The following is a 24,632-nucleotide window of genomic DNA, read 5'->3' as shown; positions in this document are numbered from 1 at the left end:
GAGGAATGTCACATCCCACACTTCCACCTTCCTTTTATATTCAGCTTTCAACCTCTTTAAGGTGACATGAATAGCACCAGCAGTGATGCTCTCTAGGGTTACCTCACTGGGGCTTACAGCCTAACGAGAAGGCTTTGATAACGCACATAATAGGATAGAGAGAAGAAACAGAACCTCACTTAAAAAGCAGGGTCTGTAACTGACTCTAATCCCCTGATTTGTCTCTGGGGGAAGCACTGTGTATTTGATACAGGGCATAAATATCCCTAAGGAGTAGATATGACCCATGGAGGTGTCCAGCCTTCCTCTAAATTAATGTCGTTCTGTAATCAAAAGCTATGAGTTAATCGAGTGAAAGCTCTCAGTAAGGGTAAAGGGAATGAAAAAGAATCTTTGTTGTTGGCCAAAGAGAATAAAATACATATAGATAGGTAGTGACTGCTTTGATAAAATAATTATGTAGGCTTGAAACCACACTGAAGCTGGTGATCTCACTAGCATTCCTGCCAGGTCCTCAGCGTGCCTCATGCACCGTTAATGAGGAATAGATGTAGGTGCGGAGATAACATCATCCTTAGCTCTCTGGGACCCTTTTGTTCCAAAACTGTTCTTTTTCCTTTGCTTCTGAAAGCAGTGGAATGCCAAAGTTGTTTGCTAATGATGTCCCTTGCCTTTATTTAGCTATAACTGCAGGTGCTTTTGAGCCCCTGCCGCCGCAGCCCGCTCGCTGCGGTGAGAGCTTTGCTTTAAACCCAACAATGAAACGTAAATCAATTTGTTAATCTGATGAAATTTGCTGTTGGATGTAATTACTTTTTGGAGACATGCAATTACATGCTGGTTTTTCAGAGCAGGCAAACTGACATCTTCTGCCGGGGACGGAAGGATTCAGAACACAACAGTTAAAATGGTATTTTAAAACATGAAACAGCTGCTTCCTTTTTATCCGCTCCCACCGCCTTATTTTTGGCATCAACCGGTGGCATTTTTCCCCTTTTAGAAGTTGTTCCCTTTCATATAGAAGTAGTTATTTTTGCAAGCAGCTTCGTAAAATCCTTAAAACTGAGGGTTTCTCCCAAAGGCGGTTAACCCTTTGTAGCATGGGTTGTTGACTTTAGGGCTTTTCACTGGAGATGGTGGTTTCAGCAACCTTGAAAATGGCTCACACTAAGCTTTCATAGAATCCCAGCCTGGTTTGAGTTGGAAGGGACCTTAAAGCTCCTCCAGCTCCAACCCCTGCCACGGGCAGGGACCCCTTCCACTGGAGCAGCTTGCTCCAAGCCCCTGTGTCCAACCTGGCCTTGAACACTGCCAGGGATGGGGCAGCCACAGCTTCTCTGGGCACCCTGGGCCAGCGCCTCAGCACCCTCACAGGGAAGAGCTTCTGCCTAAGAGCTCATCTCAGTCTCCCCTCGGGCAGGTTAAAGCCATTCCCCTTGTCCTGTCCCTACAGGCCCTTGTCCCAAGCCCCTCTCCAGCTTTCCTGCAGCCCCTTTAGGCACTGGAGCTGCTCTCAGGTCTCCCCTTCAGGAGCCTTCTCTTGTCCAGGCTGCCCCAGCCCAGCTCTCTCAGCCTGGCTCCAGAACAGAGCTGCTCCAGCCCTCGCAGCATCTCCATGGCCTCCTCTGGACTCAGGTCTGGAGTGTTGTGTTGTTGCATTGGTTTTTTCTCCTTTTACTCATTGAAACCTTGGGGGTTTATATCTACAACTTGTGCAATACATGCATGAACTGCAGTAACTCACGTATCATTGTTTGCCAGGTATACCATAACACCTTCATGCAGCTTTGGAAGTCTCCTCATGTGGCTGTTGCAAAACTTCAGCTGCATAAATAAGACAAGTTAGAGGAGAACAGAGAGACATAGGCTGAGATTCAGATTTAATAATACCAGGAGGATTTCTTCAGATGGGGTTTTTTCAGATACGAGCATGAGATGTGTATGGATCGTCCTATTTTTAAGGCTCTTTTTTCTGCCCTTTTAAAATGCAGGGCTGGGGAGCACGCTATGAAAACACTTCAGAATTAATGTTCTATGGAAGCAAAGTCCACACGAGGCAGTTAATTTCTCCTGGGTGAGGCGGGGGGTGATGGTGTGCTGGTTGCTTGCCCTTGCTGTACTTCGGTGCTGTATAGCTCTTGAAAATACAGTCTGCCACTGGCTGAATGTAAATGTAAACCTCAGGTTCAGATGTATTTCAGAACACGAGCCATGTGGGCCATGGCTGGGAAGCTTTTACAGCTGTCAGAAGAGCTGGATGTATTTGCTTTTATACCAAAGCTTATTTAAAGAGTCAAGGAATAAGAGTTAATGAAGAGGAGAAAAGCACGCTGCTTATGAAACAGAAGAAACCAGCAGGCTCAAATGCGGCAGGAGATAAAACCTGGGTAAATCGTGGAGAGGGGCATGTATCCTGGGTGAGAAACCCAAAAAGCCTCAGGCTTGTTTAACTAAGAGACATGAAGACAGAGCCACCAGCGCTGGAATAACGGCTCTCGGATGGCTCTGCGGGCCTGCTTTTGTTCAAAGCAAACCATCCCTGGACTGTCACTAAAACTCCTTTTTCTCTCCCTTAGTTTCCTGACTTTCCTGTTATTACATGATGTTTTCTTTAACCATATTGGCAAATCTTGCTTGCAGCAGCCTTGGCAACCAGCGTGGAGAGCTGGGATCAGGGGTTTGGTGCAATCACAGCCCTGTATAATAAATCTGTGGGATGACTGGGGGGGTTTGGTGGATTATTTTCACCTAAATTGGTTTCTTCTTTCCTTTTACCCCCTTTATTATGAGTGTCATGTATAGTTATTTCTTAGAACCATAGAATAGTCAGGGTTGGAAAGGACCTTAAGAACATCCAGTTCCAACCCCCCTGCCATGGGCAGGGACACCTCACACTAAACCATGGCACCCAAGGCCTCATCCAACCTGGCCTTGAACACCGCCAAGGATGGAGCATTCACAGCCTCCCTGGGCAACCCATTCCAGTGCCTCAGCACCCTCACAGTAAAGAATTTCTTCCTTAGATCCAATCTAAACTTCCCCTGTTTCAGTTTGAACCCGTTACCCCTTGTCCTGTCACTGCAGTCCCTGATGAAGAGTCCATCCCCAGCGTCCTTATAGGCCCCCTTCTTAAAACCGTCTGTTTTGTGTACGGGACTAGCACCATCCTGGTTTCTGTACCTGGCCCCAAACTATCTTTAAGCTACATGACTATTTTGACTATGGGGATTGAAATACATCAGAATGGATTGATTTGTCAGTTCAGTTCTTTACTGGGAAGTTTCTCAGGACACAAAGGTGAAATAGATGTTCTAGAAAGCCCTTAGTGGTAGATAGCAACTACCTCTCCTTAATGTTAACATGAGGGCTTATATATGTAGATTGATCTTTTTTCCCTCCCCAGCAGTGTTATGTTTTTCATATTAAGATTTCCTTAGCATAAACTCATAGCTGCGGCTCTCAACAAATAAAACCTTGATGAGTCAAACAGCCCAGGCTGGGATTCCTGACTTCACAGCTCTCTCAAAGCTGAGGCTGCAGAATGAGGCAGCCCTTTGATCAGTCTTTGCGTGAGCTCAGACACGGTGCTCCACAGCATCAAGTTACCTTTCAAAGAACCTCATGGTTTTCCTTTGGTATTATGATGGAAACACAGATTAAGCTCTCAGTGCTGCTGCTTATGGATGTTCATTATAAAGCTCTCAGCATTTTAATTTCGTAAGTATGCTGGTACATAGATTCATGGAATGGTTTGGGTTGGAAGGGAGCTTAAAGCTCCTCCAGCTCCAACCCCTGCCACGGGCAGGGACCCCTTCCACTGGAGCAGCTTGCTCCAAGCCCCTGTGTCCAACCTGGCCTTGAACACTGCCAGGGATGGGGCAGCCACAGCTTCTCTGGGCACCCTGGGCCAGCGCCTCAGCACCCTCACAGGGAAGAGCTTCTGCCTAAGAGCTCATCTCAGTCTCCCCTTGGGCAGGTTAAAGCCATTGCCCTTGGCCTGGCCCTACAGGCCCTTGTCCCAAGCCCCTCTCCAGGTTTCCTGCAGCCCCTTTAGGGACTGGAGCTGCTCTAAGGTCTTCCTGGAGCATTCTCATTTAAAAAATCCTAAAATGAGTTAAACTTTATCTTATTGTGCCTATCTTTGCTTCTCTTGTCTTATTTTTTTTCCTCCCTGCAAATAGGTAGCTTGAAAGTAATTTTGGTTTTGGTTTTTATTTTGTGTTAGTGTCACATCACTTCACATAGTAATGGAACACCAGGTTGGAAATAGCGTGTGGCTTCTGTATTGCTCAGTAATGGGAGAAATATTGTCACTAAAAGGTATTTTTATTTGGTGATTTGTATCAATCTAGACTTATTTTACCTTGAACTGTATATATAGTTTGTATATGCAGTGTATATAAATATACGTACTTATTTTAGTACTTTATTTTATTAAGGATATAAAATACTTTGAGTTGCTGTAGAGCCTCCTGCAGCTGGTGCATTGCAAAGCCTTGTGTGATACAGATTGATAAACATTTTTAATCTGTCATCACACATGATGCTGACAAATCAAAGCATCCTTGGTGAAGGAGGCAAGGCTTTTCTCCGCTAATACCCACTGCAGCACTGAGCTCAGTCTGTCGTATGTTCCTAGTATTTTGTCTGGTCAAAAATGATGCAAGACATAAGGTTTGGCCCATTTCCATCTGTCAGCTAGTTTGCAGCCTAAAAAGAATGGATTTGTTGCTTTGCTTTTCTTTCTGTTCTTGATTCCCTCTTCTGTACTTCCATTGCAAGCTCTTTAGGAAAGCAACTTTCAATCCTTTTCAGCTTTTGACGCACAAGTAGTTGTAAAGCTCATCTTTTTGCTGGACTTTCAGGTTCTGAGGGAATCTTTGAGCTGTTGCGTGCTGAGGTTTTCATGTTTCCCATGTGGAAGCTCTGCTGAAATAGTTGGTAGGCTGACGAACGTAACTTCTCCTGCATGCAGATGGTGTCAGAGCTCTGCTCGGCACGAAGCCAAGGAATGGGATCCTTCACAAGTGCATCCACACAGCAACATCTGATACTTAGGGAGGTATTTCATGGAACAATTTGTGTTCAAAATGACCTTAAAGCTCCTCCAGCTCCAGCTTTCTCCCACAGGCAGGGACCCCTTCCACTGGAGCAGCTTGCTCCAAGCCCCTGTGTCCAACCTGGCCTTGAGCACTGCCAGGGATGGGGCAGCCACAGCTTCTCTGGGCACCCTGGGCCAGCGCCTCAGCACCCTCACAGGGAAGAGCTTCTGCCTAAGAGCTCATCTCAGTCTCCCCTCTGGCAGGTTAAAGCCATTCCCCTTGGCCTGTCCCTACAGGCCCTTGTCCCAAGCCCCTCTCCAGCTTTCCTGCAGCCCCTTTAGGCACTGGAGCTGCTCTCAGGTCTCCCCTTCAGGAGCCTTCTCTTGTCCAGGCTGCCCCAGCCCAGCTCTCTCAGCCTGGCTCCAGAGCAGAGCTGCTCCAGCCCTCGCAGCATCTCCATGGCCTCCTCTGGCCTCGCTCCAGCAGCTCCGCGTCCCTCTTGTGCTGGGGGACTTCTTTGTCCTCTTCTTTGAGGACTTGCATCTGGAGAGAGTGGACCTTTTTAATGCTCGCAGCTCGCTTTCTGTGCCTAGTTACGGCATTAGTTTAGTTTGGGCATTTTTATTTGTACCAGTATTTTTCAAAGTAGCTCAGAACTGCCTTGTCTCCAGAATTATTTTTGCAGTCACATATAAATCCACATCCCTCTAAAATAAGGAACACATCAGCATTTTTCTCTCTAAAGCCTCTCACAGTGGCGAGAAAGCTCACTCTGGAACCAAAATATTATCCTCAGCTGCAGATTATAACCATTTTCTTGTGGCATAAGCTGAGTGCTTTGTGCTGTATGAGTGAGCCCGGCTTTGCTGCTGGGGCTTGTCTTGGGGTCCCCATCCTGGGTAGATGCACCCTTGCCAGCCTCCGGCAGCCATCCATTGGTCAGGAGAACACACGGGTGCAGGATCCCTACTGCAAAGATAAAGGTAACTTGAAACAGCACAAATGCATCTGAAGTCCAGTGTAAAGGTTGATGTTTTATGCACATTCTGAATGAGCCTTTTCCTTTGGAAGCTGCTGCTTTTAAACCAAGCAGTGGAAAATGTACATTTTTATTTATTTTATAAATGAGGGATTTTATGGCATTGTTTTTCTCAGCTGAATTCCTCTTAAAGGAGCGAATGCCGTACCTGCGCTTCATTTACTATGCAAGACCGTTTAGCAAAGAGGTTTTTCCCTCTAGTTAAACATTTATAGTAGGAATGGCATGAAGTTTCTCTGCTGTGCTTGCAAAGATACCATTGCTTAGGTGTTGCAGAACTAAACAAGACAACGTCGATTGCTCCAGGAATCCCTTTTCAAGTGACTTCTACCAAACCTATGGGTCGGTCTTCATGGTTAAGTGCAGACGAGTTTGTAAGCAACAGGAATTCCCTTCTTGGACAAAAAGAAGCTCTTAGGAAGTGAGTTGTTTAGGGGCAAAAGCCATGTGATAACTGTATCCTGGGCTGCACCCCCAGAACATGAGCAGAGGGTCATGGAATGATTCTCTCCTTCTACTATGCTGTGGGGAGACATCACCCCCCCCCCCCTTGCAGTCCTGATCCAGCAATAACACCCTTTTCCTTCTGAATTTCAAGCACCAAATTTGCACTCGAAGTTATTCTTGTGGGCACCTCACCAGTGCTTGGATTTTGGGGAGGCCAAGGGTAAGCACTGATTTTCTTCTACCAGCAGTATAGGAGGTTGGGGGAGTCTTGACCATTCGATTCTGTTCCTAAACCCTTAAATACTCCTAAAGGAGATTTTCCTTTCTACGCTGAAATCGGTGGTGCTGTTTACTGCTAGAAGTGATTAATGTTGTTAGTTTCTGTCTCCGGCTGATGATAGTAATTTGTCTGAACTTAATTGCCGTTATCATGAAATGCACTATTTTTAACTTCAGTCATAAGCATGAGTGGTTGTGAAGATTCACCAGGATTCAACGACAACAACTTGAAACAACTGAGTAACTGGTTCAGTTGTTTGCAGGAACACAAATGAAGCAGAGGTCTTTGAGTACTGTGCTCTTTGCTTTGGGGAACCAAAGCCTGGGGGAGTTGAAGTGCACCTTAGAGGTCATCTTCCCCATGGAAGCGACCTTAAAGCTCATCCAGCTCCAACCCCTGCCACAGGCAGGGACCCCTTCCACTGGAGCAGCTTGCTCCAAGCCCCTGTGTCCAACCTGGCCTTGAACACTGCCAGGGATGGGGCAGCCACAGCTTCTCTGGAACCTCATGGAGTTTTCCATGATAACCTGGCCATCTCAGGTTGTTGGATCTACTCCTCATCCTCTCATCTGCTCTCATCCTCTGCCTCTTCACTGAATGTTCTCTCAAGCTTTACAAACCCAATGGGGGTTTTTGCTAAGTACTTTTAGAAGCTGATACCTACATTTTCAGTCTCACTTTGGCCACTGTGACTCTGGAGTCACCTGCAAGGATGGACTTGTTGCTGCAACACAAAACACAGGGCTCTGGTAGAAAATCACCATCTTGTAGATCAGCCCGAGAAGTCGCACTTTGCACTTCTGGGGCAGAGTTATAGGTGTGAATTCCTTCTGTAACCCTCCTTGGAGGCTGCTTACCTCCTGGTTGAGAGAAGAGTTGGGACAGTATCTCTGAACCCACTGCAGCAAGGTTTATCAGCAATCTTTCCCATCATTATAATCCCAGCCTGGTTTGTGTTGGAAGGGACCTTAAAGCTCCTCCAGCTTCAACCCCTGCCATGGGCAGGGACCCCTTCCACTAGAGCAGCTTGCTCCAAGCCCCTGTGTCCAACCTGGCCTTGATGCTACAGAGGTCTATGGGGGCAAATGATCTTCAGCTTTACTGTATTTGCCTGACATTCAGAAGTGATTTTTTTCCAGCCCTGCCTTATGTTTCTTGTGGCATTTGGTGCTGGATGACTGTAATGAGGAGGTGTGTAGGGTCTGAGCTTGACATTGCTATTCCAATTACGGGACTTTCCAGAACGTTGTTTGCTAGTGCGCTTTAAATTCAGATGAGCATCACTCTTCAACCCCTGGCTGTTTATTGAGCAAATACTTCCCCTTTGTCAGATTTGTGTAGCAGTTTCTTTTGATGCAGAGAAATGGGGGCTTCAATCTCGAGCGCTCTTTGTAATACACAGACAGCTATGCAGAGCAACCTGAGGGTTCACATGGGGAGACAAAGCTTTTGTAATTGGCATTTCGGAGCCAACTGCCCCAATTAGCTGCAAAGTGACGATTTGTGACTGCTGCAGAAAGGCAGCGCAGTATTGGAATGTAAATCGATTTCCATCTCATGTAAGTTCAGAAGTGAACCAAGTTTTCTATTTGCACAGGATCAAGTGTTTGTGCCATAAAGCTCAATGGCTTAGTTAATATTGCAGCAAGCGAGGAGTAAGTCGTTTATCTCTTTCATTGGTCCTCCGCGCAGGAGCAACGTGGCTTGTAGTTGTAGGTGTGAAAATCAAGTTTTAGTGGGGGTTTTATTGTGGCTTGTTGTAGAATGTAAATCTGAGCCTGTGAACCTCTTCAGCTGCACCAAGTAGGCAGAAGTTTATCCTCTGCAAAATGTAAAGCAGCAATCTGTTTAGTGTGCTTGGATGCAAATTGGGGTTTAAGCTTCTGATGAGCAATGAGTGATTCTTTTAATGCAAGCAGTGACAGCTCAGTCTGGATTTATGTCTGGGACTTGAATGCTTTCTATGACCCAAGTCTCCTGGTCCTCTAGCTGTCAGATCAGCTGCTGTTGCAGCTATGGATGGTTATCCCTTACTCACATTTGTCAACTTGCAATTGAGCATCACAACTCCCTCTGACAACCACACCTACACCATCAGGTGTAGGTTTATGTTAGAAACTCTCCAGGATCTCCCACCTCTGAATCATAGAATCAAGGAATGGTTTGGGTTAGAAGGGACCTTAAAGCTCATCCAGTTCCAACCCCTGCCACGGGCAGGAACACCTTCCACTAGAGCAGCTTGCTCCAAGCCCCATCCAACCTGGCCATATTGGTGAACACATGAAACAACAGCAGCAGCATGTGGCAGAGCTGATACCACCTTTTAGGTGGTGGAGCTGGATTGCTGGCTTGGCTCAGTGTTCCTTGAAACCCAGGCTGTTGGACTTGGCTCGCTGCTCCTGCTGAGTGGAGAGCACCAAGAGCAACATGTTCTCTGCTATGTGTTTTACTAGAGCGTGTTGTATTTGTGTTTAAAGGAGAACTGAAGCAGGGAATGACGTTTCTCTCAAGCAGAAGAGCAGTTTTTCCCTCCATCACTATCACAGAGGGCAGAATGAATGTTTTGATGACTTTGGCATTGCTCAAGAATACTTAAAACCCATTTGTTTTCCAGCAGGTCCTTTGACAGCAGTGCGGGCACTCAGCATTCAGGCCACAGCATCCTGCTACTCTTGTCTGTATTCTCCAAGGTCAGATTGAATCCTTGCCTCTAACCATAAAAATAGATAAAAAAGAAGAGGCAGTGGAGATGCTGAGGAAGAAATAGAGGAAGATGTGCATACATGTCACCTGCAGCTTGTTTGGCTGTTGGCTTTGTCTCTTTGGGAGCCCGTGGAGCTCCCAGGCTTTCATTCTTGCATGCTGCTTCTTCATTCATTAACTTTGTCACTGGGGCTGTGTTCACATAAAAGCAAAGCAGCCTCAAATCCCTGGATTCCTGTGCTTTTCCTTGCTATGTGGTCCTGTAGACGTTCAAAGCACGAGTGCTGTAGCATCCTCCCACCTGCTAGCTGAGGTTAATGGATGTAGCAGGAGGGACCTTTTGATATCTCCTGAATGCACAGCAAGCACCGAGCTCTGCAGCCTGCTTCACGTTGTGCTTTCTCTGTTGTGCTTCTCCGGTTTCATAACTTAATTAGACTTTTATTTTTCTCTGCTTCATAATTCTATTCTAAGAGTGTGTCCTGTTGAAAACATCATTTCTGATTTCCCTTTTCCTCATCCCTAATGCAAAGTAGGGTTTGAGAAGAAAGGCAGCAATGATATGAATTGAGTCACTTGATACAGTAGTCGCGAAAGGCAAAAATACGGCATATAAATCCCCCTGAATTGTTAGCAGGGAAAGAAAAGTTGTAAAAACAGTGTTTTCTGTCTTCATTTGTGTTGTCTCAAGCATTTAGATCCCCAAAATGTACCAAAATATGTTAGGAAAATGCCGTTCTTAAGTACGTTTGGAGTTCTTCAGTTAAGAAGTTCAGGTGAGAAGTACTGATACTATGTATAATACTAGAATATTATAGAATCATAGAATCATAGAATAGTTTGGGTTGGAAAGGACCTTAAGATCATCCAGTTCCAACCCCCCTGCCATAGGCAGGGACACCTCACACTAAACCATGGCACCCAAGGCCTCATCCAACCTGGCCTTGAACACTGCCAGGGATGGAGCATTCACAACCTCCCTGGGCAACCCATTCCAGTGCCTCACCACCCTCTCAGTAAAGAATTTCTTCCTTAGATCCAATCTAAACTTCCCCTGTTTCAGTTTGAACCCGTTACCCCTTGTCCTGTCACTGCAGTCCCTGATGAAGAGTCCATCCCCAGCATCCTTGTAGCCCCCTTCAGATACTGGAAGCTGCTCTGAGGTCTCCATGCAGCTTCTCTTCTCCAGGCTGAACAGCCCCAACTTTCTCAGCCTGTCTCCATACAGGAGGTGCTCCAGCCCCTGATCATCCTCGTGGCCTCCTCTGGACTTGTTCCAACAGTTCCATGTCCTTTTTATGTTGAGGACACCAGAACTGCACACAATGCTCCAAGTGAGGTCTCACGAGAGCAGAGCAGAGGGGCAGGATCACCTCCTTCGACCTGCTGGTCACACTCCTCTTGATGCAGCCCAGGATACGGTTGCTTTCATGAGCACACTGAAGCTGGCTCATGTTCATGTTATGTAGAGTAATAGAAATTACCTAGGTTTGGGGAAGGATTTACCCTATCCCTGTTGTGGTTATTAGTTGAGCTTTTATTTCTCTAAAATAACAGAACCTTCCAGCAGAAGTGGGAAGGGTTATGTTGTGATGCGATATATATACACACACATATATATAATGTTATTAATAATATATATAACAGCTAAGTGAGAGGAGTTACTCAAATTTGTTTCTTGCTGTATTTAATGAAAAACCATATTTCTACAGCATTTCTCATTGGATTGGTGTAATTTTTTCTTAGAGGTATGTGAAATTCAAGTGCTTCTTAATGAGTTCAAAGCATGTGGAAATCAAAAGAACCGAGGCTTAAATACTGTTATGGTTGCATTTCCAGGCTTCAAGTGAACTTGTTGCAAAATAAGGACTTGAGTATGAGTCAGCTGGACCCATTTTGGTACAGAATTGTGCTCTTGGAATGATTCTCAGGTTTCCTTTCTCTTGAAGCACAAACCCAGGTACTAATGCAAACCAAGTCCTGGGCTTTAATCATCCCAATTTGATAGCCGTCACAGGCTGTCGTTTTAACTCCAGAAGCATTTGGAGTTTGAAATACCAACTGTTACTGGAATGTCAGTTGGGTTCAAATGGCTTTTCCTTTACTCAGAAGATTTTGTGGCCGAGTACTTGGCCGTTAACTCCTTTGAAATGTGTGTGTGCTGATTACAAAGCCAGGGCGCTTTTGTGATGGAGAGGCGGCCAAATTTTCTCCTTGGCTTAATATTTTATGCTAATCAAATAATAAAGAAAATAAAGCTCAAAACTTTACACTTTTATCCGTTCTATAGCCAGCGATTTCTGTTCATCTGGAAAGCAGCCAGATTTCTGCCGTGCTTCAAATGATGTGGCATTAAAAGAAGCGTAATCGGCTGGTTTGCTGCTGCAGGTACTTCTTCAGATCAGATAAAGAGCAGCTTTATAATATTCCCTGGAATTAATGTAATTAAATTTGGGGTGTTTTTTCACCTCACCTGCTTGAGGATGCTGCATTTATTCCTAAGGATTTAGTATAAAGCATCCTCGAAGGAAGGTGCTGAGGCGCTGGCCCAGGGTGCCCAGAGAAGCTGTGGCTGCCCCATCCCTGGCAGTGTTCAAGGCCAGGTTGGACACAGGGGCTTGGAGCAAGCTGCTCCAGTGGAAGGTGTCCCTGCCCGTGGCAGGGGTTGGAGCTGGAGGAGCTTTAAGGTGCATTCCAACCCAAAGCATCCCATGGTTCTATGACATGGATGTTATGAAAGTGGCAGTTTGGTTGTGTAACTGAGCTGGTACCTGGTGCAGGCTCTCCCAGCCCGCAGCACGAGATACACGGTGTTTTCCTGTTTTTACACTGCTTATTTCTTTGGTACAAAATGAGTTGCTTGCAGAATGGCTAAATGAATCTGCTACTGTCATTTAAATGTAATTAAAAATCCATACTGCAAAGGAATTTGTGCCATATTTTTCCTGTATCCAGACTGAACCTTCCACTTCTCACAGCTATTTCTAACCAAACTTTCTCTGTAACAGAATTAATTAAGTCCTGGGAACAGATTATATTAGGGGAAATTAAGCTGTAAGTAAGCAAACCATTAACAATTATGATACTAAATTGCCTGTGACACAGATTGGTCAGGTTTAATAACAGAAAGTGTTTTCAGCTTGTGAGAAGTAAATTGCAGAAACCAACCTAGGCTCTTGCTTTTTTAACCCATGTATGAGGTACACATCCTCAGCTGGTCTTTGCAAGGGAAGAGCTCCAACAGGTAGGGAGAAGAACCAGCGTTGGTAAAGCATTTATAGTGCTTCTGTGTGAAGAAGCCCACATTTTCCTTCTCTGTTCTATTGGTTTGCTGCAATTGTATTATCAAAAAATGAGAAGCCCTTCTCTGGTGAGTGGAGAGATGAGATTTCAGTCTCATTAATCTTTCATAGAACCTTTCTTCAAATGAGCAGATACTTGTTTCTTCTAATTTGGAGCAGGCTTTGGTTTCCATCACAGAAACTGATCTATCTGTCTTCAAAGGACTGGCCTGTTCATGATTTCTTTGTGCTTTTGGGTTTGAATATAAGCTGTTGGTACATAATAAGGTCCTTGTTTTGAAATGCATCTTTTATAGTCGGTCAGCATCGTAGTTATTCTCAAGCCGTGTTTCTCTATGCTGAGTATATGTTTGTGCTTTTGGATGTGATATTGGTGGACTTGGCAGTCCTGGGGTAAAGGTTGGACTTGATGATGGGAAAGGTCTTTTCCACATTAGTTTGTGATTCTGTGATTTTAGGAAGGAAATTCTTTGCCTTAAAGAAGCACCGGAATAGTTCCGTGAATATAAACCCATGAGTTTTAGAACACAAAGTGAAATCGTGCTCTCTTTTTCTAATCAGAAAGCTATTGGGAAGCACTTTATAACGAAAAAGATCAGCAAGAAGCGATGTGTTTTCTTGTCTCTTGTAGGCTGCAGTAACTGAGGTCCCAAGCATCTGGTGTGCAGGTTTTGAGCTCGCTTTCCAGCGAAACAGGAGTTATGCGCTGTAAAAAGCTTTCAGCTTTAGAGCATTTCATTCTATTTACAAGAAAATTGTTTTGGTCAGCTTCTGTGCCAAGTGACAGTGGATACTTAGAGCAAATACGATGATAGAAGGTGTTCTAGAGCAAGAGAAATCCAAGCAACAACTCCTTTTGCATGTATTTGTCAGTTTTGGTATGTGACTATTGCTGTGAGGGGAGTTTTGTAGTTACGCTAATGGTACCGTCAAATGCAGTTTATTAAGGAAATAAAGAACAACGAATAATGCCTGAAATGAGTTCAATATCCACGGAAAACTTTGGGAAGTGCAGCTTTCAGTTTGGTTTTGAAAGCAGCTCCGTTCCTTCCTGAAAGGGTTAATACCCTGTTGTGGTGCTGAGATTGATAGTCAGAGGAAATAGGAGGTACCTGGAAAGAACTTCTGATTCCTAATATTGCAGAAGTTGCCTTTCTGTTGGCTTGCCTCCCCTCGGCTTTGAGATTTCTAACCAGGCTCCCTAATCTTTCCCTTTGCCTCCGACCACCTCCCAGTTTCCTGCTCGCTTTCTTCCCTCTGTTTTTCATCCAAAATACCCGGTTGTTTTCCACTTTCCTTTGCAGTTGGAGTGGATTGGAGGAAAGTGAGTTAAGATGAATGCCATAGCTGTTTTTACAGTATCTATTATCTTCTGTGTTTCGTGCCTCTTTGCTGCTCTCGGTGTAAGTTCCTTATTCAAGATTGCAATGTATGAATATTGCTTGAATGGGAGCATGTGTGTGGCACTTTTAATGCTGTTCTTTGGGTTGGTGTGTGTACACTGATTAAAGCTGCTCTGCTTCTAGCTTCACAAAACTCCTGTGTTCTAACTTTTTGAGCTAGTGTTTTCCCCATGGTAGTTAATGTGCACTGAAGGTTATTCCTGGGACATGGCAGGGAGAGATGTTCCTTGTTTAGGCTCTTTTCTTGGATGTATGGTTTCAAAATGATGGGAATTTACAGTTTATGTTCTTTTCCCTCAGCATATTTCAGTGCTAGTCCCAAATTAACAAAAAACCTTAACTAACTGAAGCAGAGGTGTATTTTATTGTCATTTTTCAGCCAGCTGAAACACGAATTTCCTTTTCAGTAATTGAAAGCATTTGCTTTTCTCTTGCAGATTGCATTCTCACAGCACAGCAACTTTATGGACCTGGTACAGTTCTTTGTGACATTCTTCAGGTACTTTTCCTTTCTGTTTCTTCTTTAGGAAAGCTCTTTGGGTTTGAGTGTGGTGGTTGGGTGTTTGTGGTGATGGGTTTTTTACTTAAGCATCCTGCTTGCATCACAGCCCAGAAAATGGCAATCTCCACTATGTGTAAAGTGTTTAATGAGGAAATACGCTGGGAAAATTGGCTGCCCATCTGTGCATCTTGCGCTGTGCGTGCAGGGAAGGGGAGTTTGGAGGTGGGGAAGGCTTTTTGAAATGGAGCACTTCGAAAATGCTATAGAAGACATGTCCTGAGTGACTGCCTCATGCAAATAATGTTTGACTTACAGAGGCTGCAGATGCTCATACGTTACTGGACACAAATCGTGAAGCAAGGAAGTGATTTTGCAAAGAGTTAAGCATGGGTTGATTTCAGGCTCTTAGGTGGCCCCTTTTGGTTTTCAGCTGGACTCTGAAAACACATCAAGTTAAATACAAGCGTACATTTCAACGCTGAAGCTAAACACCCTCCTGTCCTTCATGAGCTGCTTGGTGAAGGTCATTTGTAGTGTGAAGCAAATGGATGATTCCGCAGGAGCTGGAACCAACAGACTCAGTTTCAATGCTTGTTTTGTCTTCCATCCTTCAGAAAGAATATAGCCCTAGCAAAGAGGTTAAATATCTCCTGAAGCATAGCAGAACACTTCTATAAGGCTTCAAAATCTACTGTGTTAGCCTCTATTTTAGGACTTGTTAATACTCCACATATATAAACCAATACTTGATCAATAAGAAGTCCCTCGAAGGGATGTACATGGAGTAAAGAGTACTCCAGATCTTAAAACATGGTTAAAGGAGGCAGTATTATGCCCATTTACAAATGAGCAGTGGGAATAGTATCTTAGAATCATAGAACAGTCAGGGTTGGAAAGGACCTTAAGATCATCCAGTTCCAACCCCCTGCCTTGGGCAGGGACACCTCACACTAAACCATGGCACCCAAGGCTCTGTCCAACCTGGCCTTGAACGCTGCCAGGGATTCCATGCTAAATTTAGGTAAAGCAAGGAGCTTCAGGTGGGTCCTTCAGACAAGTGGTTTATATCAGTTTTATGTTTTTAGGATGTAGCTTTTGCAGAGCTGAATGTGCTTTAATACAATCCCTGATAGACAGCAGGCTGGGATCACCACTTTGCTTCCACTGATACGGTGTAAATGTTTACTTCTGGGTCAGACTTAAGCATTTGTTCTGCGAATCCATCACAGTCAAGGTCTTCCCTAAAAGTCTTTGTGGCAGGTGATTGCTTATAAGGAGAACAAATAGGGAAGCAGTTGGTTCCTTAATTCCTTTTTAATGGCATAAGATCAATCCACACTATAAAAACCTCCCATAGTTCTTTCCAGACCCGGATCCACCTGCCCATGAGAGTTTGAAACTCTTCAATAAGAGTGATTCCTCCAGTTCCGATGTTGGAAGAGAATCACAGTTTGAAGCAGAAGAAAGGTGAATTATGTATCCCAATGAGCACATGCAGCTGAAAATGCATGTCCAGCAGTCAGGCAGGCTAAAGATAGTCAGCAGTGATTTTCCTTCCCTCCATCACCGCTATCATGGATCTCCTCAAGAAGTGATGTTGCAGGATTAAGATCCTACTATGCCAAAGGAATAAGAAATGTGTATTTGGGAGAAGAGAGTTTATTGGTGTTTTCCAAGGAAGCATTTATGATCTATTAAAAGTGCTTTGATTCTTTAACTGTAGCTACTGCTTAGTTCCTTTTCCTCTATTTTATTTTACAACACACTAATTAAGCAGTATATTAGAACAGCATGATCCATCTCTGCTAGTTGTAGGGGAAACTATTGAAACACCAGCATTTTTAATGCTCCAGGGTGCATTTCGTAATTACACTTGAATCCAAGTTAGATCATAAATAAGCAATATCTGATAGCCCCCTGTGATGTTAATGAGATGGAGTCAGCTGAACATTTGCACACGGAGTAGAGGCAATGAAAATGTTTCCTGCAAAGCCTAAGGACAGTTGGTAAAACCACCTTTGGGACACAGGCCACCTCTTAACTAGGAAACAGATATATATATCAGTATTTGGAGTGCAGTCATCGAACAGTTTGGGTTGGAAGGGACCTTCAAAGCTCATCTCGTCCAACCCCCCTGCAATGAGCAGGGACATCTTCAACTAGATCAGGTTGCCCAGAACCACATCCAGCCTGGCCTTGGATGCCTCCAGGGGCGGTGCATCCACCACCTCTCTGGGCAACCTGTTCCATGTTTTACCATAATGGACACAAAAAGAGAGTTTGTTCTGGAAAATGGATGTTTAGAATCACTTTCTGTTGGCATGTTCAAGGGTCTTGCTTCATTTTGCCATTCTGCAGGTAGCTTAGGGGATTTTTTCTGCGCTGGTGGTGCTTTGGCACATTGCATCTTCTAGAGGCCACTTCCTCCATTGTAACCCCATCCTAAATATGCTCTTCCACCATGCTACTGGAAGAAATAGCTGTGCCTTGAGCTGCATGAGGAACCAGGTAGTGAAACATGGGAGTTAGATTTTCAATGTCATTGCTGATGCTGGTGATGATTGAGGTCAAATCAGTCCTTCCAATGAGCACTGCAGACCAAGCTGGATTCCCAGACTCCAGCACTGCGGAGTTCATGGAGTATCTCAGTCATTGGCTGGACTTGGACCTAATGTGATGGAGAAGCCAGAAACCTGACTATGCATTAAACAACATCAGTGTGGGGCAGGATGAAACAGGTCTGCTGGATTTGATTTCCATTTCATGAAGAGCCAGACTACTGTGGGTTAGAGGTGGGGTGTTCCTCACATTTAGAGGTGCTGTTATACTTGTGGAGCTCCTTCTGGAGTCAGTGTTCAATACAAAGCTGGGCATATGGCTGTATGTTACCCGTATTTATGTTGCATCACATTAATGTTTTGTTTCAAGCTATGAAAATGTCAGTGGATAAAGGTTGGGTAGAACGGTGCAGTTACGGGGTCATTAATACTGTGTTGTAATTGGAGCTGCAGGAGCAATGATATTGTTAGCATTTGCAGAGCTGAATGAATTGCGGGCGAGCTGGGTTCTTCTGTTCCCTCCTCTTTGCTTTTTGTAACAAAGCTCTTTAATTTACAGATGTCCTGGGTTAAACTGTTACAGGTGAACCCAGGAGAACAGATTTTCCTAGAATCCCAGGTTGGAAGGAACCTCAAGGATCATCTGGTCCAATCTTTCCAGGCAAAGCATCACCTAGACCAGATGTCCCAGCACCCTGTGCAGCCCAATCTTAACAGTGTCCAACACTGCGGAATCACCACTTCCCTGGGGAGATTATTCCAATGGTTGCTCTCACTGGCAAATATTTTCCTCTTGTGTCCAGTCGGAATCTCCCCAGCAGTAACTTGTGCCCATCACTCCTTATCTTCTCCATGGGACTCCTTGTCCAAAGGGAGTCTCCGTCTTCTTTAAGCCATGCTTTAAATACTGGAGCGTAGTGACAAGGTCTCCCCTGAGCCTTCTCTTCTCCAGGCTGAACAGTCCCAGCTCTCTCAGCCTTTCCTCAAAAGGCTTCCCAGCCCTTGGATCATCTCTGTGTCATTTCTCTGGAGAGGAGCTTTGCTGTTGTCTTTCAGCAGATAGTTTGAGCTATTTTGACAGTCTCTAGTAAGGATCTGTGCTTCCTTATCTTCCAAAAAATCCATGCATGCCACCACACCTATCTATAAGAAAGATGGCAAGAGACTTTTTAGTAGGGACCTGTAGCAGTGGGGCAAGGGGAATGGCTTTAACCTGCGAGAGGGGAGACTGAGATGAGCTCTTAGGCAGAAGCTCTTCCCTGGGAGGGTGCTGAGGCGCTGGCCCAGGGTGCCCAGAGAAGCTGTGGCTGCCCCATCCCTGGCAGTGTTCAAGGCCAGGTTGGACACAGGGGCTTGGAGCAAGCTGCTCCAGTGGAAGGGGTCCCTGCCCGTGGCAGGGGTTGGAACTGGATGAGCTTTGAGGTCCCTTCCGTCCCAAACCAGGCTGGGATCTGTTTCTTTTCTAGAATCTTATCCTGAGCTTTGTTAAACTGATTTACTACAGAGCTCTGATGTCTTCTGCTGCACTTCTGTGTCCTCACATGCATAGTTTTGCCCCATTTCTCAACTGTTGTATGTCTTGTCTCTCATATCTGCCCTTCAGGCATCCTTCTAAGGGTGCTCATCGCTGACTCTCTCTAGTTCCATCTTAGTCTCATAATCATTATTAGAGAAATGGGCCCATTTCCTGCGTGGACCAAAAGTTGCCAGTTTTGTGTTTTCGTCACATCGAACATCTCGTGTCTCTCCTAAGGTCTGAATATCGAACAGTGTAATTTCAGTTCTGTGCAAATAATTGGACTAGTTCCTCAGAAGACTTATGAGAGAGCAGTATTGGTCTCTGTGCAAGTCAGGCAGATGGTTTAATGTGCTGTATATTGTTTTTCCTGGCTGTAAGCATTTACCCGGTGTTTTCAATAAGTGAGAATGACCTGTGTCAATAATTCAAATCTAAAGTTGTGCTGCAGGTATTTTATTCCCTCTTTTTGCTTATTAAGTATTTTTTTTACTGCAGCACAAATGGCATTACTGCATAATGTCTAAAAGACAGTCTGAAGCCCTTTTGGAGGAAAAGGAAGAGCTTGGGAGTATCTTCACATTATATCTAACGAGAAGGAAGTTTAACAGTTCAGCATCTCTCCTGTTTTCCATGTTGTCTTCATCACTCTCTACTTTGTCCTCCACAGCAATCACATGCAGGCCAGAGCACTAGGGCTGTTTGGTCTCTCCTCCATTTATTAGTCCCACCGTTGTCTGCACTTATTTATGCTTTTGGACTTGAAAGTCTCCTGTGATAACATCATGGTTTAGGAGGTGATAAAACCGCTTTGGGTTTTTAAACCTTTGGTGGGTTTAGTTTATAGCTTTGACACTCTTTAGTTAGGTTTCTCTGTGTTGTGTTGAAGCTCTTCTAATCAGCAGCTGATAGACACCAAAGAGCAGTTTGGTTACCAGACATAGTGTCCACTTTAGGGTGACCCACATCGCTCTCCACTGACTTTAGTTCATTTTGGTATTTATGATGAGTTATGTTGTCAAGATGACCAGGTTAGTGGAGAGACTACAGAAGAGGAGGACTGAGAATGGAAGGAATCACCATGGCCAGCACCATGCTTGATCCCCAGTCCCACTCATAGCGACAGCCTGCTCAGACTTCCCTGCCTTTGGAGTAGCTTGTTTTCCTGCCTGAAAATAGTATGGGGAAAAGCCTTCAAAGCACAGGTCAAAATAACACTGATTTCCATTCCAGTTTCATGATGTGTCCCATGATTTTTCGTGTGTTTACTTAAAGCTCCATCCTCTAGACCTTCTTCTATGACTTCTTCCCTTTATCTAATGTTATGCCCAAGAAGGACGTGCAAATCTGAACCCTAAAAAGCAAACCAAACCCAAGTTAAAATACCCAAACAAACAAAGAGAACCCAGACAAATATGCTAATACCTGCCTTCCCAAAAGACTTCTGGTTAGACTGATGTGTTTATGGAAGTTGCCACTGTTTTTACATGGTGTCGGATGGGTTTTGCTAGCCAAGAAGTAGCTTCTTAAAACAGACACAATGAAAAATAGCATCCCCTGCTATAAATAAGATGGGTTGTGGCTTGTTAAACCTTGGTGCTGTCTTCAGCAGCAGGATAAGGTCAGGTGTGTAGATCAGATCTGTTGGTTTGCTGTTGGCTGCAGATACCTGTTTGGCAAAGGCAAGCCGTGTGTGCTCCTCCTGCATTATGTACATACACCAATTATTTTGAGGTTTAATGCATCAGGTACTTAAAAATGTGTCCTGTAACTCTCCAGCAGGTTAAAATTCACTTTTAAATAGCCCTTCAATAGCTCCCAGATCATCAAAATAATTTGGGATGTGTTTCTAGTAATCATTGCAGTGCTCTCTGAAATTATTAAGTAACCTATCTATGTTAAAGCGTATTAGTACTGATGCTACTGTATATTTTGGCATTTAAACCTGCCATTTTTTACTAGCAATTTGCATGTTGATAAACACTGTAGGAGAGGTTAATAATTGGGCCCTAATATGCCAGATGGATTTCCTTCTCTCCTCCTGAGAATGCATCGTCTCCGAGTGCTGATGGAGTTTTCCAGCCTTTTAGAAACGAAAAGTAATTGTTTGAAGAGCTCTAAGGACAGCTGGAGTGGAGAAAATATCTTCCTTGCTATGAAGAAGAGCTTTGAGGATAGAATAAAACCAGACAGGGTGGTAAAGTTCAGGGTTTTGGCCAAGGTGGGCCTACCCTGTAGTATAAAGAGAGCTGAAGGTCTATCAACTCGTGATTAATGGATATGTTGAGGCCAGCTGAGGGGAGATAACTTAGAAGCATGTAGCTTGTTGACTAGACTTAAATAGTGTAAGGAATAATTAAGAATTACTTAGGCTATTTATCAAATAGAATAATGTCCATAAAATATAAATGGAACTTCTCCCTATATTACAGTATTTATGCTGCATAAGCATAAGTCCTTATAACTTGTATAGACCAATGAAAGTTATTTTTTACCCAAAAGAGGAGTAAAGGGATGAAGAACTCTCCAGGGGTATTCGATGACTGCAGATGGCTCTTTTTCTTGCCAATTGGTTTCACTGACTCACAGAATCACAGAATGGTTTGGGTTGGAAGGGACATCAGTCCAGATTGCTTCAAGCTATGTCCAACCTGGCCTTGAGCAGGATGGGGCAGCCACAGCTTCTCTGGGCACCCTGTGCCAGCGCCTCAGCACCCTCACAGAGAAGAGCTTCTGCCTTCTATCTAACCTGAACTTCCCCTGTTTCAGTTCTAACCCATCACCCCTTGTCCTATCACTGCAGTCCCTGATGAAGAGTCCCTCTCCAGCATCCTTGTAGCCCCCTTCAGATACTGGCAGGTTGCTCTGAGGTCTCCACGCAGCTTCTCTTAAGGCTGAATTTTCTGGTTTCCTCTTTTTCTGTTGTAAAACTTGAGCTGCTCTCAAATGGGACTCATCACTGGCCTTAGGAACATGAGAATACAGCTGCTGATAGTTCAGGTACAGCTACTAGATGTGCTGGTTTGCCCATACGTGCTTGCAGGAATGTACTGGGATGTTACAATCCCAAGTACTTTTCCATCTCCTTTACCTTCTTTTCAGAGAGATGTGTGAAGGGAAGCAATGTTTGAGATAGAGGAAGGTGTAAAAGAGGACTTGAATGACCAGGGATGAAGGAGGCTCTTGGTAGGCTGTTATATTTGGAGGAGCAAGGAACAGAAGGAGAAGGTGAAGCACATCCTGCAGTGAAGATTTCTTTGTAAAGCCATTTGGAAATGGGTGCATATTCATAGCTGGCACAGAGATTGCTGAGGCAGTTAAGGACAGAGCATGCTGTTTGACCAGGACTCTGCCAACCGTAGGCTTTCACTCCACATCATTTTCCAAGGCAGCTCTCATTCCCTGCAGCAGTTTCTTTCCGCTGGCTCCATATTTACACCGTTGCTTTCCAAGAGAAAGTATGGAGAAAAATAAGCTTCTTTAAAGCTGCTGATGTGAGGACAAGTCTTCAGACCTTATATCAGGAGAGTTTAGGCTGAGTAAACCCAGCACATAGATCTTGACTTTGCTCTACCCCCAGGGCTCCTCCAGTAGATGATGGACTGGAGCCCAGCAAGTAGATGCTGCATTTTATTCCTCCCTTTGCTGCCAAGGGGATGTAGTGCAGGGGGGAAATGTATTTCCTTAGAGGTTTTATAGCTTTTGTGGGTATTTGCTGCCTCCTTGTGACGGTACAAAGATGTATGGTGCTGTTCCTCTGAAATACAGGGTGGTGTGGTTTAGGAGGAGTTTTTATTAGTCCCTAATTGTTAATTCCTGACTGTGCTCTCTTCAGGAAGTCTTGGCTGTGGTGCCAGAAGCGAGACAGGAAGGAGAAACCTGTGAGGTTCTGGCATGTACGATCTGATGCAATGTTACGTTTTGGAAAGGGGATTGAATATAAGGATATATAATTATTTAATATTTATATTAAAGATATATTTGTATATAAGATATATTTAATATAGGGATATCCCTAGAATATAGGGATAAGGATAAAGGTGATGCTCTTAGTTCTTCACTCCAGCTTTCTTCTCCAGGGGACTAAATGTAAATGAGTATTTAGGGAGACACCATATTCAAACCATAGAATCCCAGACTGGGTTGGAAGGGACCTTAAAGCTCCTCCAGTTCCAACACCTGTGTCCAACCTGGCCTTGAACACTGCCAGGGATGGGGCAGCCACAGCTTCTCTGGGCACCCTGTGCCAGCGCCTCAGCACCCTCCCGGGGAAACTTCTCCATACCCAACATGGACAACTCACTGAGGTCACATTTGGCCTAGAAAGGAGCCATCCTGACAGGAATTCAGCATGTTTTGATGTGTATCCTCGGTTTGGTGTGTATGCTGCTGATGCTCTCTGATAGATAGATGTGAATGGAGCACATGCATCTTGTAAGGGTCACCTACAGAAAGGCGGAGATGTCAGTGACAGGATGTGACAGCGCGGATTCATCTGTACGCTTGACCACCTGAGAAACTCCTCTTGAAAGTAAATCTCTGTAAAATGGGTCTATATAACACAGAGGTGCTGGAGATAGTTGAAGCATCTCTCCATCTCTTTGGACTTCCATTTCCTTTCCCTAAATAAAGGGATATTGAGGAAGTAGATTTGGATAAACCATGGCAGTAGCTGTTGCCCATAAGCTGCATCTGAAATGCTTTAACCTGCGATAGAACCTCTCACTGGAGTCAGGAGGTGAACATGATGGCCTGGTAGGCATTGAGCTCTGGCAGCTTGTCCTGGAGACTCCTGCACATGTTTTGTATGTTGTTTTCATGATTCAATTAAATGAGGAGCCAGGAGTGGTTCTCCCTGATGCTTTGAAGATTTTATTTCCACCCTCTATTTGTATAATGATGTTAAAATGACACTGAAACCAAAGCGGACCAGAGATTTACCTTATGGTCTTAGCTCCACTGGTTTTGCATGGAGACATCTTGGACTTCTGCTCTTCAGAGAGCACTGTCCTCTTTTGGCCTCAGGGATAAATCAAACATTGCACCTTAGACTTTAGGTTCCTTGGAGCAAAATGGAGCTTAAGACGAGTTAAAAAGCTTACTGAAGGCATTGAGCAAGCGTGGTGGCATTCATGCCATGGGGAGCTGGCAGGAGTCCTCAGACAAATGCAAGCACTCAGAATTTTGCTAGTCCATCATTCACTCGTGCCTGCTCATCTGTGGCATAAGTGAAAACCCATCTATTCCAGACATGACCTTGTCCAGGAGAGATACTGTTCCCAGGTGGTACAGTCTGCCATCGTACTTAATGCAGCAGTAGAGAGCTTTGGGAAAGCTGAATGTGTGAACAGGTATGGCCAGGATGGGCTTGGAGCAAGCTGCTCTAGTGGAAGGTATCCCTGCCCGTAGCACGGGGTTGGAACTGAGTGAGCTTTAATGTCTCTTCCAACCCAAACTAGTCTGGGATTCTATGAAATCCGCAGTCATCAATAATGCATGTTAGCTTCATTACCGAAATAGCAATTAAAGATTTAATATATATGCTTTATTAGTTAATGGTGGCACCTTTCCCAATCTGATGCACTCTATAGAGAGGTGTGCTGCCAGCTGGGTGTCATTTCAGGGGTGTCATCGAGAGACCAAACCTCATACATTATCCACTGCTGTTGTTCCATGTGGGCATCAGTGTCATAGCCAGGAGCAGTCTGAGGAGTATCAAGAAGGATTACAGAGCCCTGGGAGCAGTGATTGAAGGACTCTGTAGCACAAGTAGTTTTTGCATCAGTCCTCCCTGTCCAAGAGAAAGGGTTGGAAAGGGTCAGTTGGATCTGGTGAATCAA

General features: G+C 44.6%; 1 protein-coding gene across 1 annotated transcript in view; it reads left to right on the top strand.

Moving 5' to 3' along the window:
- The window catches only part of ATRN (attractin), a gene marked incomplete at both ends in the record, with an annotated part of 172,601 nt that overhangs the window by 113,520 nt on the left and 34,449 nt on the right, over nucleotides 1-24,632 (top strand). Inside the window, one exon of the mRNA XM_080619602.1 lies at nucleotides 14,654-14,715. Coding sequence (XP_080475728.1) covers nucleotides 14,654-14,715 — 62 coding nt within the window. The remainder of the gene's footprint in view (nucleotides 1-14,653; nucleotides 14,716-24,632) is intronic.

Source organism: Psittacula echo (assembly GCF_963264785.1).
Source record: "Psittacula echo genome assembly, chromosome: 1".
Taxonomy (NCBI): Eukaryota; Metazoa; Chordata; class Aves; order Psittaciformes; family Psittacidae; genus Psittacula; species Psittacula echo.
Note: the sequence above shows the minus strand (reverse complement) of the source record. Positions and strands in the feature narration are given on the sequence as shown.